We start from the raw sequence: 19,585 nt of genomic DNA on the forward strand, positions 1-19,585 counted from the left end.
TGTGCTCAATCTTGCCATGATATGAAACTGTCTTCCACAACCTCACCTTGGTAGCAGAGTTCGGCTGTTCCTCACCCAGTTTTAAGCCTCCTACACAGCTGTTTCTGTTTCAGTTAATGACTGTGTTTCAACCTATGTGTGACATTGATGACCATTAGCACCTGTTTGGTATAATTGGTTGATCATACACCTGACTATAATCCTACAAAATCCCTGACTTTGTGCAAGTGTACCTATAAGAATTGATGCTGGTTTGAAGGCAAAAGGTAGTAACACCAAATATTGATTTGATTTAGATTTTTCTTTTGTTCACTCACTTTGCATGTTGTAAATTGATAACAATAAACAGTCTTTATTTATATTTCTGAAAGCATTCTTTGTTTACAGCATTTTTTCACACCTGCCTAAAACTTTTGCACAGTACTGTATATGCGTGTGTGTGTATATGTGTGTATATGTATGTGTGTATATATATATATATATATATATATATATATATATATATATATATGTATAATATAAAAATATAAAAAAATTTTCCCCCGGTCTGACACCTACGGGACTGTGTATAATAATACTGAAAATAATACAGGGATGTATATCCTACAAAATGAGTTATTCATGCTTTGTAAGTGTAACAGTTTTCTTTGACATTAAGGGAGAATGTGTTTGAAAAGCAATTTATGCATTTTTGTTTTATAAAAAGGAGTATATTGACATGCTTAGGTGTCTTATGCTCAACCTGTTGACTGTCAGGCTGGTAGAATTATGTTGAGGTAGCTTCTTCCCACAGTTAAGACGCACTTTAAATTCACACTTACCACAGTAGACTTTGTTATTCTTGCTACAAAAGGTGACTCTGCCATATATTAAAGTGTGGGGAATGCGTACTTAACACAAACACCACATTTCCCTGTTCTCTTAAGATCTTTTTCAAACATAAATGAATTGGCTATTAAATAAAGCTAATTTTGTGTTTCAGTGCTTTCAAGTAAAAAATATTAGAGAATAACATTTCTAAGGCCCTTCACTGATAAAAATTACATAAAATGCAAAATATTAAAAGACAAATGTCAACAAAAGTTAAGCTAAGTGCATAAATAGTTGATGCACAATTGAAACTATTTAAACTGATTCAGAACAAGTACCTTCAACTTGTAAAGTGTTAAACTTTTGGCAGTCTGCATCAGATAATGTAGGGATTATAAAAAAAAACTTGAGAAAGATGTCTGTCTATGATGGAGAATAAAAAGTGAGTATTGCCTTTATATGAAGCAGGCACAGACAAAATAATTATCTACATTAAGGACTTCTGTTCTTCTTATACAGGTGCATCTCAATAAATTAGAATATCATCGAAAAGTTAATTTATTTGAGTAATTCAATTCAGAAAGTGAAACTCATAGATTCATTACACACAGAGTGATATATTTCAGGCATTTATTTCTTTTCATTTTGCTGATTATAGCTTATAGGTAATGAAAACTAAAAATCTCAGAAAATTAGAATATTACATAAGACCAATAAAAACAAAAGATTTTTAACACAGAAATGTTGGCCTACTGAAAAGTATGTCAATGTACGCACTCAATACTTGGTCGGGGCTCCTTTTGCATGATTTATTGCATCAATGCTTTGTGGCATGGAGGCGATCAGCCTGTGGCACTGCTGAGGTGTTATGGAAGACCAGGATGCTTTGATAGTGGCCATCCACTTGTTTTATCATTTTGCTGATTATGGCTTATAGCTAATGAAAACCCAAAATTCAGTATCTCAGTAAATTAGAATATTGTGAAAAAGTTCAATATTGTAGACTCCTGCTGTCACACTCCACTCAGCTAATTAACCCAAAACATCTGCAAAGGTGTCCTGTGCCTTTAAATGGTCTCTCAGTCTGATTCAGTAGTCCACACAATTATGGGGAAGACTACTGACTTGACAGTTGTCCCGAAGACAGTCATTGACACCCTACACAAGGAGGGTAAGTCACAAAAGGTTATTGCTAAAGAAGCTAGCTGTTCACAGAGTGCTGTATCCAAGCATATTAATGGAAAGTTGAGTGGAAGAAAAAAATGTGGCATAAAAAGGTACACAAGCAACAGGGATAACCGCAGCCTTGAGAGGATTGTGAAGCACAGCCCATTCCAGAATTTGGGGTGGACTGCGGCTGGAGTCAGTGCTTCAAGAGCCACCACACACAGACATATCCAGAACATGGGCTACAACTGTCTTACCTGGGCTAAGGAGAAAACGGACTGGACTCTGTTGCTCAGTGGTTCCAAGTTCGTCTTTTCAGATGAAAGTAAATGTTGCATTTCATTTGGAAATCAAGGTCCCATAGTCTGGAGAAAGAGTGAAGAGGCACAGAAGTTTTCACAGTCGGTGATGATTTGGGGAGCCAATGTCATCTGCTGGTGTTGGTCTACTGTGTTTTGTCAAGTCCAAAGTCCGCGCAGCCATCTACCAGGAAATCTTAGAGCACTTCATGCTTCCCTCTGCTGACAAGCTTTATGGAGATGCTGATTTCATTTTCCAGCAGGACTTTGCATCTGCCCACACTGCCAAAAGTACCAATACCTGATTTAATGACCATGGTATCACTGTGCTTGATTGGCCAGCAAACTTGCCTGACCTAAATTGTCAAGTGGAAGATGAGAGACACCAGACCCAACAATGCAGACGAGCTGATGGCCACTATCAAAGCATTCTAGGCTTCCATAACACCTCAGCAGTGTCACAGGCTGATCGTCCTCCATGCCACGAAGCATTGATGCAGTAATTCATGCAAAAGGAGACCCGACCAAGTATTGAGTGCGTACATGGACATTCTTTTTAGTAGTCCAACATTTCTGCATTAAAAATCTTTTTCGTTTTTATTTGTCTTACGTAGTATTCTAATTTTCTGAGATACTGAATCAGCAAAATGAAAAGAAATAAATGCTTGAAATATATCACTGTGTATAATGAATCTATATAATACGAGTTTCACTTTTAGAATTGAATTACTGACGGGACTCTGTATAATAATACTGAAAAATAATACAGGGATGTATATCCTACAAATGAGTTATTCATGCTTTGTAAGTGTAACAGTTTTCTTTAACATTAAGGGAGAATGTGTTGAAAAGCAATTTATGCATTTTTGTTTTATAAAAAGGAGTATATCACCGTGTATAATGAATCTATGTAATACGAGTTTCACTTTTAGAATTGAATTACTGACTTTTCAATGATATTCTGATTTATTGAGATGCACCTGTACATGTTTATTTTATTCGTTTACTTATAATTTTCTAGATGGATCATGCTCCAAATGTTTTTACCTTTATATGAATCTGATTTTTTTACTGTTCTCTCTGATGTAGGAGATGAAGTTTATAGCATTTGTTTTTACTTGCCAGTGCCACTGATATGGTAGGTTGCTGCAGTCCATCATCACAAGTGGCATGTTTGGGTTATCTGTGGTAATGCATTGTGCATGTACTGATTTTTTTTGTTTTAACACAGCATTACACAGTTTTTAGTAACCTTTGTTCCCTTTTCACTGGAGAATACCCCCAATTTGAGTTAAATTACTTAATTTACACTGAAAGCATTTATTCTGTTTCTAGATGTAAAACACTCGGACATGTAACTTAAATACTTCCGTCATGCATCTATTTACTGTAAATGAACAATGCCTTAAAGTAATGCTGCTTTAGACACTGCAATGCATCATGGTGATTAAAATTCCTAAAGCATATTTAATCATATAATCGTAATCATTAACATTTAGTTTAGACCCTTGATAAAAGATAATTAAACAGGGAGTTCTGATATAAGTTTGTCTTTAAATCTGTAGGCAACTGGAGGAGGTTATGAAGGCGAAGATGCTTATCAAAATGCTGAGCTTATCTTCTTGGACATCCATAACATTCATGTCATGAGAGAATCCCTTAAAAAACTGAAAGACATTGTCTACCCGAACGTTGAGGAATCACACTGGCTTTCCAGCCTGGAATCAACACATTGGCTTGAGCATATTAAGGTACACATAATGCAGACATCCTTTGAAAGACAAGCTGTGAAACATGTAGTGTGTCCGATTTAACTCTGCTGTGATTTTTCTAAATTACATTAAGATTTGTTGGAAAGAGGAGAATATGGCATTTGCAAATCAGCACAAATCATTTATTAAAAAAATAGGAGGATCTTTACTCTGCCTTTTTTTTTCTTGCAGTATTGAACTTCACAAATTGTCGCAGCCTTATGTGTGCAGTACTGGCATAGTCACTTTTATCTGTTCCTTATGAATAGTAAGGATGTAGTGCAAAAACCTAACAGTATGTTTGCAAACCCATCTAGAAGCTTACTTTTTGTCATTTTCAGGATATTTACAGAAGCATCTTTGTAAAAGTCTTAATTGCTAATTATAGACATGGGCAATTGCAAAATTATATTTTGAGATTTAATTAAATAGGGGTTTATGCAACAAAATCAACTGGCTTAATTACAGTTGTTTTGGTTTAGAAATGATAAAATCCTTTTTTTTTCCAGCTCTCTTTGGAGGTGGGTTGTGTTCAACACATTCTTTTAATTTCATCTGCTACCACTTCCATTCAGTGTCTTCTTGACCTCATTTTCTCCCCTGCCATAGTAGTGCAGCACATAGTAGTACATTTTTCACTTATTCTTTTATTGTTCTTACTACATATACCTACATAACCCTTTTGAAATTCAACTTTCCTCCTATACTATAATCGTTTCTCATAATACACCACCAGTCTTACTGTATTCTCCATCAAACTCTTCATTAGTACCTTGGAAGCTTACATTTACTGGTATAGCAGTTGATTCTTATTGATTTTGTAATTTAAATAACACCTTCATAAAGTAATATAAAACTTTGACAGTTTTTTTGTTTTTGTGTTAACTTCAAGTTTATGGTAATGTAACATGCTTCTCTTTATTTTTTTTTTTCCTCTTCTTCTTTTGATTGATTGGCAGTCATCTCTGAAATAAGGAATTAAGCTAACCATTCATACTAATAACCAAATTAAGAAAAAGAGGAACAGACTTGGCTTTGGTTCATCTCATATTGATACATTCTTACAAGATTAAAATCTGTTCTTGAAATGTTGAGGCTTTACTCATTTCAAATAACAAATCCTTAATTTGTAACATTTTTCAGCATAAAACTAAGACTGTTCTCAACACATTAAATTTAACACAGCTGCTTTAGCAAATGAAACATATTTAAACCTTTTCTGTTCAGTACCTTTCCTTTTACATCTGAAATTGCAGAAAAAATGTAGTAAACTGCTTATCTTTTTTTTATAGCTTGTCTTATCAGGTGCAATTCAGGTAGCTGATAAAGTATCTTCTGGAAATTCAGTGGTGGTTCATTGCAGTGATGGCTGGGATAGAACTGCACAACTCACTTCACTTTCCATGCTAATGTTAGATAGCTATTTCAGAACAATATATGGCTTTGAAGTCCTTGTGCAAAAAAGAGTGGATCAGTTTTGGCCACAAATTCTCATCTGTAAGTATATCCTAAGATACAGTGTTTTGATATATAAATTTATTCTCTGTGTCAAATATTACAAAGCTGGTGGAATTTATCCCCCTATTGCCCCATAGTTTAATATTTTATGCTAATGGCCAGAATAATATCCTTATTATGGTATTGACTACTTTGTTGTAACATCATATGCTTCCCCTTGAATACCATCTACATCCCCATTTAAAGTCCAATATAACCTAACTTTCAGAAAAATCTAATTCTTAAATGTGGAGTGCAGTTCAATTTAAAACACCTGTTTAGGGTCACTTGGTAATTAGGCAGAGAGAACTGAACATCAGCTGTTTGATATTGAATAGAAATTTTTATGAATGTTATGTGAGGAATAGTTTTCTCTTTGAGAGTGAGACATGGATGATTAAGATGGAACATGAAGTAAAGCCAGAAAGAACAGAGATGAGAGAGATTAGGTGGATTTGTACAGTGTTGCAGAATGAGTGAAACATGAAGGAGAAGGCTGAGTTATGAGAAAGAGTTGGTGTTATGTCTACAAAAGTGTATTGTATTTTTACCATGGTAGCCAATTCCAGGTCATTATTTTCCATTGATTTTTCTCAACCTCTTACACCACAGGTTGAGGGGCTGGTATTTATTGTGGCCATATTGAGCAGTGTTTGAAGCCATGCTGCCAGTCCATTACAGGTCACAATAAGTGAAAGGTGCAGAATTAGATAGAGACTTTATTGCTGCTGTTTAGTAAGTGTTGGTCGGGACTGGTGATACTGGAATCATCCATGTGATTTTCAGTTTAAGTAGACATCAAGTAAAGAGTATGGTTGAGGTTAATGCTACATTTATTTTTTCACATCATGATGTTTCACATCTTCCTTACTTTTTCATTTTACTTAATTTTCATGTTATTTTTCTAATTAAGGTTTTGAGATACATAATATTGTTTAATAAACTATGTACTAGCTATTTATCTTTGCTGACAAATTGAGGGTACAAGTTACTATCTGTATGCATGGATGTGATGGGAATGTACTATAGTATAGTTTTTATAATTCCACTGTGTACTAGCTATTATCTTTGCTGACAAATTGAGGTACAAGTTACTATCTGTATGCATGGATGTGATGGGAATGTACTATAGTATAGTTTTTATAATTCCACATAGAAGTATCTGCAGTTTAAGAAATGCAGTCTTAGCCCATGCAGCACTTATTTAAGCATTGCCATATTATTCAAACATTAATGGTATGACTGTTTGATAGAACTATATATTTTATTTTGTTTTTAAATTTTCAGAGAATTGGCCATGGAGATAAAAATCACACAGATGCAGACAGGTCTCCTATTTTCTTGCAGTTTATTGATTGTGTTTGGCAAATGACAAAACAGGTAAGGCTAATTTTGAGTTGTATTAGAAATTTTGGCTTTATTTGCACGTTACCCAAAAAGTAGTTTTTTTTTTTTTTTTTTTAAGTTCTTTTAAGATTTGCTTTTTCTTTTATTATCTGTTTCATAATCCAGCATGTCTGGTGGTCTATGCCTATACCTTTAGATTGTACTGTCTTTTGTTAGGTGTATTTTATGTAATAAATGTTTCAGTACGCCTTAATTTTGCTTTTTCAGACCCCAAAACTAGATTTCTTCCTTAAAGTTTAACAATGTCATTTATTCTATCAGCTTATCTTTGGACCATTGAATAAAACTTGTGAGAAAAATGAGGGAGGCATTTCTGGTTAAGGAAAGGTTAGGTATTTTTTTTAAAGTCAAAATTATTTTTTCAAAACAGTGGCACATATTAATTTGCACTGGACACTGGGATTTTTAAATGTAGCACTGGCTACTAATTAAGAAATTGACTTAACAAAGTGCTGCAGTCATTGTACCTTTCCAGGACCCTTAATAGAAATATCTGAAATAGATAGCAGAGAGTCCAGATTTCACTGTTAACTGCCACAAAGTTGAGGTGAGGAACTGTGGATCATTTCACTCAATGTCAGTCATATGTGGGAGTATAATGTTTTAAGAATGGGTCCAACAAGAGCTTCATAGAAAGGGTACCTAAACCACATATTAAACCTGAAAATACATTTTTTATTGGTAACATGTAACCGTGATTAGAAGGGAAAATGGTCATCTGGTTAAATGAGGTGTCCTTCTCCTTATACTCAACAAACAGATTAATACATGTCAAATGAAGGCTACTACACAGGCCCAAATGCCAGTCACCTACTGTGAAATGTTCTGGTGACTCCATTGAGATGTGGTGGGTATTTGTCCTGAAACAGTTTAGGTCCATTGATTATCATAAATGGCAGTGGTAAATTGCAATACTTGCAAAGCAAGTGAGGCACTTCTGTCCGTAATGGTAGCTGAATAGCCCAGCAGGAGAATGTTCCCAATATGGAAGATATGAGTAATGAGCTGGAAGAACGTAACGGTGACATGAAATATACACCATCAGGCCCTAATTTCAACTTCATTTTAGCAATTGATGGACAGCTTTTTCCACAAAACTGTCACGAGTATGTATATATGTAATGATGAAGTTTACCAGGGAAAAATAGTGTAGCATCCTTCTAGTGCCTTTCCAGGCACTTGAAGTATTATGGATTATGGTGGTGGCACCAAATTGAGTCATTTTAAATAAGTACTTTCTGTATTTTTTTTATCAATGTAATTTCTATTTGAAGCATACTGTTTGTCACTATACAATTAGAGTCCAAAAATATTTATAGCAAACAAAAATTATAAAATATTACTGGAAATATCTGTAGCATTTCATAAACTACAAAAAAATTAAAAACAGTTTTACAGCACATACCGGTATTCTTTGAGCAATACAGTAAGATTGTCTATTGGTATTTTTTAACTGGTAAATAAACACTACCTATTAGGTATTTTATATGACAATATGTCTGCAGTCTAACAGTATAATAAACAAGATAAACTTTGTAATTTGAACTTGGTTTATTTGCAATTTTTTTTTTATGTTTTCAGTTTCCTACTGCATTTGAGTTCAATGAACATTTTCTGATTACCATTGTGGATCATCTGTATAGTTGTCGTTTTGGCACCTTTTTGTTTAACTGTGAAAGTGTTAGAGATTCCCAGGTAAGAATTAACCTTATTCTGTTAATTAACATTGCATTTTTTCATAAATGGGAGGGAGGTACATTCCAACATAGTCTACAATTACAGTTTTAATTATGTCACTATAAATGTATTTTTTTTACAGACTTAATATTTGAGAGAAAAATACAATGGAAATCTTACCTGTAACCCACTGAGCTGTTACCATTTTTAATTTTATCCACTTACTTCAAATATAGTTCCCTTCGTACTAGGCTCTTACTCAGGTGTTTATCTTTACAAATACTGTTATAATAAAGAAAAAAAATATTTTTTTTTTGTAAAAGTACTTAAATGTGCACATATGGATTACTACTTTTGATGTTCTTGTCATCTTTTTAAAATTTCTAATGAATAATGATGATAATGATAATGAAACTTAAAGCAAGTGAATAAAGAGAATTGGTTCAAGTGAACACAAATTTCTGATTGCTCATACTTTTTGAAGAAAATAATATTTCAAAGCCATCTCATCAATTAGCCAATTCCTAGATAATTTACAACATATTACAGTCTTCTTCTTTCAGCTGCTCCCGTTAGGGGTTGCCACAGCGGATCATCTTCTTCCATATCTTTCTCTCCTCTGCATCTTGTTCTGTTACACCCATCACCTGCATGTCCTCTCACCACATCCATAAACCTTCGCTTAGGCCTTCCTCTTTTTCTCTTCCCTGGCAGCTCTATCCTTAGCATCCTTCTCCCAATATACCCAACATTTCTCCTCTGCACATGTCCAAACCAACGCAATCTCGCCTCTCTGACTTTGTCTCCCAACCGTCCAACTTGAGCTGACCCTCTAATGTACTCATTTCTAATCCTATCCATTCTCGTCACACCCAGTGCAAATCTTAGCATCTTTAACTTACTACCTCCAGCTCTGTCTCCTGCTTTCTGGTCAAACCACCGTCTCCAACCCATATAACATAGCTGGACTCACTACCATCCTGTAGACCTTCCCTTTCACTCTTGCTGATACCCGTCTGTCACAAATTACTCCTGACACTCTTCTCTACCCATTCCACCCTGCCTGCACTCTCTTTTTGACCTCTCTTCCACAATCCCCATTACTCTGTACTGTTGATCCCAAGTATTTAAACTCATCCGCCTTTGCCAACTCTACTCCCTGCATCCTCAACATTCCACTGACTTCCCTCTCATTTACACACATGTATTCTGTCTTGTTCCTACTGACCTTCATCCCTCTCCTCTCTAGAGCATATCTCCACCTCTCCAGGATCTTCTCACCTGCTCCCTACTATCGCTACAGATCACAATGTCATCAGCAAACATCATAGTACACGGAGACTCCTGTCTAATCTCATCTGTCAACCTGTCCATCGCCATTGCAAATAAGAAAGGGTTCAGAGCCGATCCCTGATGTAATCCCACCTCCAACTTGAATGCATCCGTCACTCCTACCGCAGACCTCACCACTGTCGCACTTCCCTTGTATATATCCTGTACAACTCTTACGTACTCCTCTGCCACTCCTGACTTCCTCATACAATACCACAGCTCCTGTCGAGGCACCCTGTTATATGCTTTCTCCAGGTCCACAAAGACGCAATGCAACTCCTTCTGTGCTTCTCTAAACTTCTCCATCAACATCCTTGGAGCAAACATGGCATCTGTGGTGCTCTTTCTTGGCATGAAACCATACTGCTGCTGACTAATCATCACCTCACTTCTTAACCTAGCTTCCACTACTCTTTCCCATAATTTCATGCTGTGGCTCATCAGTTGTATTCCCCTGTAGTTAGTGCAGTCTTGCACATCCCCCTTATTCTTAAATATCGGCACCAGTACACTTCTTCTCCACTCCTCAGGCATCCTCTCACTTTCCAAGATTCCATTAAACAATCTGGTTAAAAACTTCACTGCCATCTCTCCTAAACATCTCCATGCTTCCATAGGTATGTCATGTGGACCAACGGCCTTTCCATTTTTCATCCTCTTCATAGCTGTCCGTACTTCCTCCTTGCTAATCCATTGCACTTCCTGATTCAGTATCTCCACATCATCCAATCTCTTCTCTCTCTCGTTTTCTTCATTCATCAGCCTCTCAAAGTACTCTTTCCTTCTGCTCAACACACTCTCCTCGCTTCTGAGTATGTTTCCATCTTTATCCTTTATCTCCCTAACCTGCTGCACATCTTTCCCAGCTCGGTCCCCTCTGTCTAGCCAATCGGTACAGGTCCTTTTCTCCCTCCTTAGTGTCCAACCTCTCATACAACTCATTATACGCCTTTTCTTTAGCCTTCGCCACCTCTCTCTTCACCTTGTGCCAATATTTTGTTACCTAGTAAGCTTTTTGTAGTTGAAGAGTTTATATCAGACACGATAAATATCTGGTTGTCACTTTGCATTTTAATCAATGAAATTAAACACTTAAGGGTCACTTAACACTAGAATTACCAGAGCCTACGAAAAAACTTAGATCCGTCCCACCTTAACTCTTTTAGGGCTAATTTTTTTTTTGTTTCTTTTCTCCCAGGGCTGAATATTTTTCCAAAAACTAACATTTTTAAAAAAGAACACAAAGCAATTGTTTAACACATCAAATCAACAAAAAAATTTACTTTTGACAAATGTTACTGTCTTGCATGTTGTATGAGCCTGCATTACTCTATGATTTCACATACATATCACATACATTTTACACAGCAAAGTCTGATCTCGCTCAAAGCAGCCAATTTCAGTCATTGCCACATTGCACTCCTTACAATATGTGTTGCTTTGATGCCTATTTTTCAATTGTCTGTTGCTGCACTTTCTAACATATATTGTTAGTGTGTACTGTAGAGAGACAAGTCACCCATTTGCCATCGTGCCATGCCACTGCCACCAAGTTTTCTGCCTGCATGAAAACCGTATTGTCACCTCTTTTCATCTTCTGAAACTTTATGAACTTTATGTATGGCATTATAGCCTGGACACAACAGATCACCAGCTGCTGTACTTCAGGCTGCTCTCTCCTGATGCTGCTTTTCAGCCACTATCAGACGAGACAAACAGGTAGGCAGAGATTTTTTTTGAATCGTGGGCTGCGTTTGCATCGCATTCTCGTTTTTCAAAGTGGAAACCCACAACGAAAGACGAGATGAAGCGCGCTGTGGCATTACAAATAGAGATGGGACAGAACTGGTGATATAACTTCAGGGAGCATTGGTCCAAACGTGCTTTGTCCCCTGGTGGCTTAGGTACGTGCTGCTGCAAAGTTTTATTCACTTCTGTAATAAACAGAAGCAAATCCCATGGGGTGAGCCAGGCTATAATGCCATACATAAGTTCATAAAGTTTCAGAAGATGAAAAGAGGTGACAATACGGTTTTCATGCAGGCAGAAAACTTGGTGGCAGTGGCATGGCACGATGGCAAATGGATGACTTGTCTCTCTACAGTACACACTAACAATATATGTGAGAAAGTGCAGCAACAGACAATTGAAAAATAGGCACCAAAGCAACACATATGGTAAGGAGTGCAATGTGGCAATGACTGAAATTGGCTGCTTTGAGGGAGATCAGACTTTGCTGTGTAAAATGTATGTGATATGTATGTGAAATCATAGAGTATGCAGGCTCATACAACATGCAAGACAGTAACATTTGTCAAAAGAAAATATTTTTTGTTGATTTGATATGTTAAACAATTGCTTTGTGTTCTTTTTTAAAAAATGTTAGTTTTTGGAAAAATTTTCAGCCCTGGGAGAAAAGAAACAAAAAAAAAATTAGCCCTAAAAGAGTTAATTCAGATTTATTCTCTCAAAGCTAACCTTTACAAGTATCATAAATTACACCGGCTGTTACAGACTGGAATCAAATGTATGTTTTTATTCTAAAATAGTAAGAATACAAGCAGCTCACTTCTTGAAACGGACTTGTCCAGGGTCGAACCCGTGAAATTTTGATTACCAGTCAGTAGTTGATACCGTTGCGCCACCAAAGCGCTCGTAGCAAATGCGTGTCAATGTCGCACCCTAACGCGGGTTCTTTTTCTGCAGTTATATTTTTGAATAAAAGTGCATTTGTTCTGTTATATTTGTACATTTTGTGAAAGTGTTTCTTTCATATTTGGAATTCAGACTTCACACATTATATACTTCATGTCTACATTTTGTCAATTATTACTAAAACATGAAAAACATTTCTGTTTTAACGATGTGTTTACATAGATCATTGTAGACACGGAACACACATGAAATGCAAGTGTTCTAAATAACGATATAGTATTTATAAAAGGTGTCATTTTGCTTGACTTCTCACTCTATACAACTTGCAACTGACATGCAGGTAAACAGACTTGAGTTGAGAAAACTGTGCGGGGTGGGGGATGTGATAGCAGGCTGCTTGCTGTTTGCTGCTTATCCACACATTTACAGGACAAAGGACTCTGACGGAGAGGTGAGAAGCGATTTAAGGTGGGACGGATCTACGAGTTTTTTCGTAGGCTGTGGTAATTCTAGTGTTAATATACGTACTAATTTTGGCAGATCATATTACAAATAAATGTATTTTTAATAGATGTGAATAGTGTACAGTATTTCTTTGCAAACACAGTATCCACTGCATCCGTTTTCTGACAGAACGCAACACAATACAAATGTGTGTTGCGCTTCATAATGTGAAGTTTTGTTGGTGTAGTTTTGTTACTTGCTATATAACATTCAAACAAGCACTGAACAAAAACTTACATGTTGGTTTTATTGGCTGTGTGTGTCTGCATCAATATTGATGACTCTGCATTCAAATTGATTATTTTACTAGAGCAATGTTATTTTTGCTTTTGTCTAAGAAAGACCACATGTTTCTATCCCAATTCATTATTTTAATGTTCCATATACTCACAATTAAAATGTGTTCAGTGGAATATATCTCATTCTCACTAAGATAGATATTCCTTTGAAACTGCATATTTTAGAAATAGATTTTCACAAATGTGTGTCCAGAACATGATTGTGTCAATAAATTTGAAGAATTTTAATTTCTTTTTGCTAATTTAAAAAAAAAATCCTTAATTAGCAAAATTTCTTAAATATAAAGCATTTTGGAACAATCTTTTCAATTAATTACATAAAATATCTTTAAATGTATCAAAAATTTTCTATTGAGGACATAAAACTGGAATGCACATAATCAGAAAAACATGTTTCCTGTTGTAGATATAAGAATCGATTCTTTTCAAATAATCTATACAGCCAAGGAGGCCAAGAGATGGTGTTGCTGGAGCTGCATAAATTGTGTGGCTCAGAGACAGCTGAACAAGGATTATGCAACACTGCGTTCTGGAGTCTGTGGAAGGACCAGCAGAGTACTAGTTCGAAGTTTATGTTTAATGAGATTGTTGATGAACATGCAGCAACATCAGTGAGCTGTGTTCCAGTAGCTGCTGCCATTCAGCTGGAAACATACCTACCAAGTTTCCCTGAAATAAGACCTACCCCGAAAATAAGCCCTAGCATGATTTTTCAGTATGCTCGTAATACAAGCCCTTCACCGAAAATAAGCCCTAGTTACGATCCCACGCAGGCACCTTTGGATGAGTGATAAATGCCTACCGCTACCGTATATACACAGATGAACAGGAAAGAATACCGGTATTTTGACCCCCCCGACAAGATGAGTGCAAAAAGAAAGAGCTGTTCTGTTGAGTACAAGAAAGGAATTATGGAAGAGTCCCAGGGCAAAAATCTTAGTGCTTTCTGCAAAGATAAGTTGGATATCTGAGTGCACTACGAGCAGGCTACTTGGACAAGAGGAACTCATTTAAGGAAAGCTCTGTTGCTAGACATGAGAGATTGGGGCCAATTGTTCGTAAGGAAATGGAGTCACAAGAAATTCATAATGGAATTTGGGGTTTAGAGAGTTATGATGATGTTCCAGAAGATGATGACATGACTGTATTAGAATAAATGTAGATTTTGCTCCAGAATACTAGGGGGTTGTGCCCCTGGGGTGCACTGCGCACCAGCCACTTCGCATCTCTGCAACTCGCGTTGTGAAGGAGGGGCCTGAATGCATGCTAAGGAGACGTGGTTAGATCAGCCGCTGTCTAACTGCTGTCGTGCTGCGTGTCGATCATTTAAAAGCTGTAGCAGGCTTTTTGTCTCACTGCCTTGTCATGCGGGTCGTTAAAGTGTCTCTGAGAAAATCGTGTATCATCTCCTTCCAAGCCTTCCAAGATTTTTTTTTATAATAGATAGAAATGTAGATTTTTGTTCACGGAAAAACAAGACATCCCCTGAAAATAAGCCCTAGCGCATCTTTTGGAGGAAAAATTAATATAAGATCCTGTCTTATTTTCGGGGAAACACGGTAGGAGAGACCACATTTTCTTGTTTAGACAAACTACTTAATTACTGGTCAGTTAACAAAGTGCAGTTCCACACCTTGTTTCAGACTTCAAGGAAATACCTTTCAGTTCCATGCAGTATGGTAGAGAGTGCAAGATTATTTAGTGCACTGTCACATATTGTTAGTGAAACCAGAAACAAGCTTACAGCTTGAGAAGCAGAGATGCTTCTGTTCATCAAAAGGATATCTGCCACTTACTTTCCCAAAACAGTTGTAGAAGTATCCAGTGGTAGGTGTTCCTCAATGATTTTTTGACTTGTATACCTTTATGCCACTGAGCTAGCCATCTTAAAAAGTGGGATACCTGTAAGAGAAATATTCTTATGTTTAGCCAAATTTCTGTGTTTTAGTATTGCATCCCAAGACTTGAAACAATGTCGGTTTGGTTTACATACATTAATTGTATGTGATTTTTGATATTTTTTTTTTTCTGTGAAATATGAACCATTTTAAAAACGGTGGTGTAATCTAATATATGTAATGTGCCCTACTTTGAGTTATTTGTTCAATTTTGAAATATTTTATTCCAAATTCTGAATCTTATATTTAATGTTAACAGTGAAGTTGACAGTTGATGGACATAAAATAGCCTCACTATAATGGTATCTGTGAATATTAAAAGCAAGTATCGGTAGTTGTACTAAGTTAGAGAAAAATGGTATTATTGCATTCCTACTTATAGCAGAATATTATGCATTGAAAATATTTATTTTTATCATTCTAACTTTTCCATATTCTTTTTTAAATTTCATTTCAGGAAGTCAAATTAAAAACCCCATCTTTATGGTCACTAATTAACAGCAACATAGAAAAGTACACAAATCCTTTTTACACAAAGGATTCTAGTCGAGTGCTCTACCCTGTTGCCAGCATGCGTCATCTAGATCTCTGGGTAAATTACTATATCAGGTGGAATCCAAGGATCAGACAGCAGGTGAGCACAGTATAATGCAAAAAAAATCATCAAACCATGACTTTTAAGACACTGAGTTACTTTTGTTTGCAGTGAGTGTTTTAATATGCTCATAAAAAGCCGTAGTTGCATACGCATTGCATTCATTTCCTGTCAATCACTATATTTTGAAAATGATGATTCAAGAATAAACTTTTTTAACACTAGAATTAATTCTGAAGTTTTTATTTTTTGCTTTTTGTATCTAAGCCTCATCTAGGTATATTACCTGACTATAAGCAAACAGTTGCCTTGTGATACACGGTTCATGAATAATAAATGGTTAACTCATATTTACATCTAGAGCAGTGGTTTTCAAGTATAGTCCTGGGATACAGCTCTGATTGCAGGGTGTTATTACAACCAGTCTCTTAAATCAAAGACTGTCTTGTTTATCATTGATATTTAGCAGGCCTTTTTAATTTTCTTATTCTGTAATTCAGAAAAGTGGTCTGGCGTGATATTTGCAGTTATAAGAAATTCAGAAATTTATATTTTTCATTACACTGAACTTTCTTTAATCACTGTCTTTTTAATTCACCTTTTTATGTGATATTTACCGTTAGTGATGAGCAGTGCAGGCACAGGTGCAAATGACACTGAATGTTAAAGGGAGCAGATACTTCAAAGTTATGTTCATTTGTGTGCTGATTAGTAATACAAGGCTTAAATCCATGGTTCTTAAATTCATATAAACTATTGATAATGAATAACCCAAAAAGTGGCATATTAGTGTATCACAGATTTTCTAAACAAGTTAAGTCATATAAAGAGTCAGCAATGTGTGCTGAACTTTGAAAATTCAGCCTTGTGAGCTTCTAGTTCATACAATTAGTCCATCTTAGTTACAGTGTGTTTTGCTATAGTATAATGTTATGTAAACCAATCTATATATAGTCTGGAAATAAAGATAAGTATAGCAAAAAATAAAGATAGACATTATTTAAGTATTTAGTGGTGGTGTTTGGCACATTGTGTCAATTGCATTGCCAGAACACTTATTTGTGCTATTTTTTTGTCTTTTAAAGCCACAGAACCTTGTAGAGCAACGCTATATGGAACTACTGGCCCTGCGAGATCAGTATCTTAAAAAGTTAGAGGAACTACAGCTTTCAGACTCTCCACGGATCTCCAATAACTCTGCAAACTCACCAGTGTCCCCAAATCAAATAGTACACCAAATACAGACTCAGTTTTAAGGAAGCTACAAAGTGTCCTGTTCAGTTTACAAATAATCATGCAATAAATTGCTGCATAGCCCTCAGTTCCAATATGTTTTTAATGCCTTAAACCATGGTGTCTTTAGAGTTAAATATACTCTGTGAGGGAATGTCAGAGCAGCTTCATGCATTGATTACCTTTATGCCCCTTTCAGAGTAGCATGTAGCACTGGCTGCTGCAGAAACGTATTAACAAGGGTAAGGAGGAAGAAATCATTGCTGTTTGGAAAAATGATCATGTTTAACTGTTAGCTATGGTTTGATCTACCATACAGACTAGTTTACCATAGCTAGCAAATATGAAGAAAAGTTAGTTAGTTTTTAAGTTTTGAACAAAAATGTGGATTTTATGCTTATGTACACACAAACGTAATAACTATATAATTACCTCTTTGAAAATAATGTGGTCAATTAGTGCAAATTTAAATCTTGATTACAATAAAAATATATATTTTTTGTAAAAAAAGATTTAACAGATTTGTACCAATCGCGTTTTTTCCTTTCAAGACACAGAATTGTAATATTTAGAACCACTTCTAAACTTACATTTATAGAAGAACTTTTTTTTTTTTAATTTATGTGATCTTTTGTGGATTTTCAACTCTATATATAATTGCAATTTAAACTCAAAGTGACTATATTCAGACCTGTTAAATAATAGTATATATATATTATTAGAACTTTGTAAATATTTTTAGTTTAAATTATTTTAGAAGTACTGAAGCTGTTTTTGTTTTCACAGATGACAAGTCTATAAAGAAAGATTTAATAAGTAACTTTACTCTTAAGCTGCTTCATAATGACATTTGGTAAATTAACATATTAAATCTGCCTGCAAAAAATTCTAGTGTGATATTGCTAAAATTTAAATTTATGATGGCAAAGCCCATTTTCAATGTATATTAAATTTGATAAGAAATATAAATGCTTATCTATACTTTTACTTTCCATTACTATATACATGATGTTCAATATGATTAGCTATTTTCTTGTTATTTACAAAACATTTGGCCCTTTTTGCTTTCTGATGCCAGTGGTACACTGTTAAGTAGTGTGTTTTTTTTTTTTTTTTTAAATCCCTGTTTATTTATGCAGTGCTTGGTTATGTAAGTTTTAAAAGTGTTTGGTAATTTAAAATTACAGTAAATCTCTAAATCCTGAACCAGTATTCCAGATAAAGTTACTGTTTTAATGCTTTCAGGAAAAATACCTTTTGTATATTAAATATGAAGTTTTCTGAACTGCGTCTTTCATTATTATTTTAAGCTATGCACAAGTGAATCTAAAATCTTGTACACAGCAGTAAGGTCAAGCACACAGTATTCTGTTACTTAAAAGTACAACCTGTAGTTTGTATGTCTGGCACAGAGTCTTATTTATGGTGAATCAACATATACAAGATTTGGTTAAAGTAATGTGTAATTTGAAAGATCTGGAAGGTATTTTATTATGAACCTTTAAATGGGATTAACATCACTCTCTCTTCTAGCCTGCCTGATGTAGAATTCCAAGTTCCTGATGCTTGTGGTCATGGTGGCAATGTTATTTTAAAACCATGAACTATATGTTTACCAACACACATCTCAATTATTTTCTGCCCCATGTATGTGGAAACTAACAATTTTTCACTTTTCACTACCCCATGTTTTTCAGTGTTTCTCCTTGGCACATGAAATTAATTAGTAAGGTAAGTTAATTCATACAAAGTGCCAAACAGCACATCCATCCATCCATTTTCCAACCCGCTGAATCCGAACACAGGGTCACGGGGGTCTGCTGGAGCCAATCCCAGCCAACACAGGGCACAAGGCAGGAACCAATCCCGGCCAACCCACCGCAGGACACACACAAACACACCCACACACCAAGCGCACACTAGGGCCAATTTAGAATCGCCAATCCACCTAACCTGCATGTCTTTGGACTGTGGGAGGAAACCGGAGCGCCCGGAGGAAACCCACGCAGACACGCGGAGAACATGCAAACTCCACGCAGGGAGGACCCGGGAAGCGAACCCAGGTCCCCAGATCTCCCAACTGCGAGGAAGCAGCGCTACCCACTGCGCCACCATGCCGCCCCCCAAACCGCACAATATATTTACATTTATAATGGGCCATGAAGTGGCTTTAAGGTGCAGATCAGCTGAGTGAATTGTTAGTGCTTTTCCTTCATTGATAAGGGTCAGGAAGCTAGCAAGATGAATCAATTTTACATTTCCAAAGAGAGTATGATGTAAGGATGCATTATGCAATATGAATATGTCAGCAATACAGAAGTAGATTTTTTTAATGGGAAAGATCGATACTCATACATAGCTAACAAAGTGAGTGATTTGAAAATGTGGGCTCTATTTAGTTCAATTAAAAAAAAACGGAGTATTCATGTTCAGAACTAGTAGGAGATGACTCAGTAAGATG

General features: G+C 35.8%; 1 protein-coding gene across 1 annotated transcript in view; it reads left to right on the forward strand.

Moving 5' to 3' along the window:
- The window catches only part of mtm1 (myotubularin 1), a 93,684-nt gene extending 75,275 nt beyond the window's left edge, over positions 1-18,409 (forward strand). Inside the window, 7 exon segments of the mRNA XM_028816119.2 lie at positions 3,842-4,027; positions 5,320-5,487; positions 5,489-5,524; positions 6,812-6,904; positions 8,513-8,626; positions 15,754-15,930; positions 16,977-18,409. Coding sequence (XP_028671952.1) covers positions 3,842-4,027; positions 5,320-5,487; positions 5,489-5,524; positions 6,812-6,904; positions 8,513-8,626; positions 15,754-15,930; positions 16,977-17,147 — 945 coding nt within the window. The 3' untranslated portion in view covers positions 17,148-18,409.
- Positions 18,410-19,585: the final 1,176 nt, after the last annotated feature.

This window comes from Erpetoichthys calabaricus, chromosome 12 (genome assembly GCF_900747795.2).
Source record: "Erpetoichthys calabaricus chromosome 12, fErpCal1.3, whole genome shotgun sequence".
NCBI lineage: Eukaryota > Metazoa > Chordata > Cladistia > Polypteriformes > Polypteridae > Erpetoichthys > Erpetoichthys calabaricus.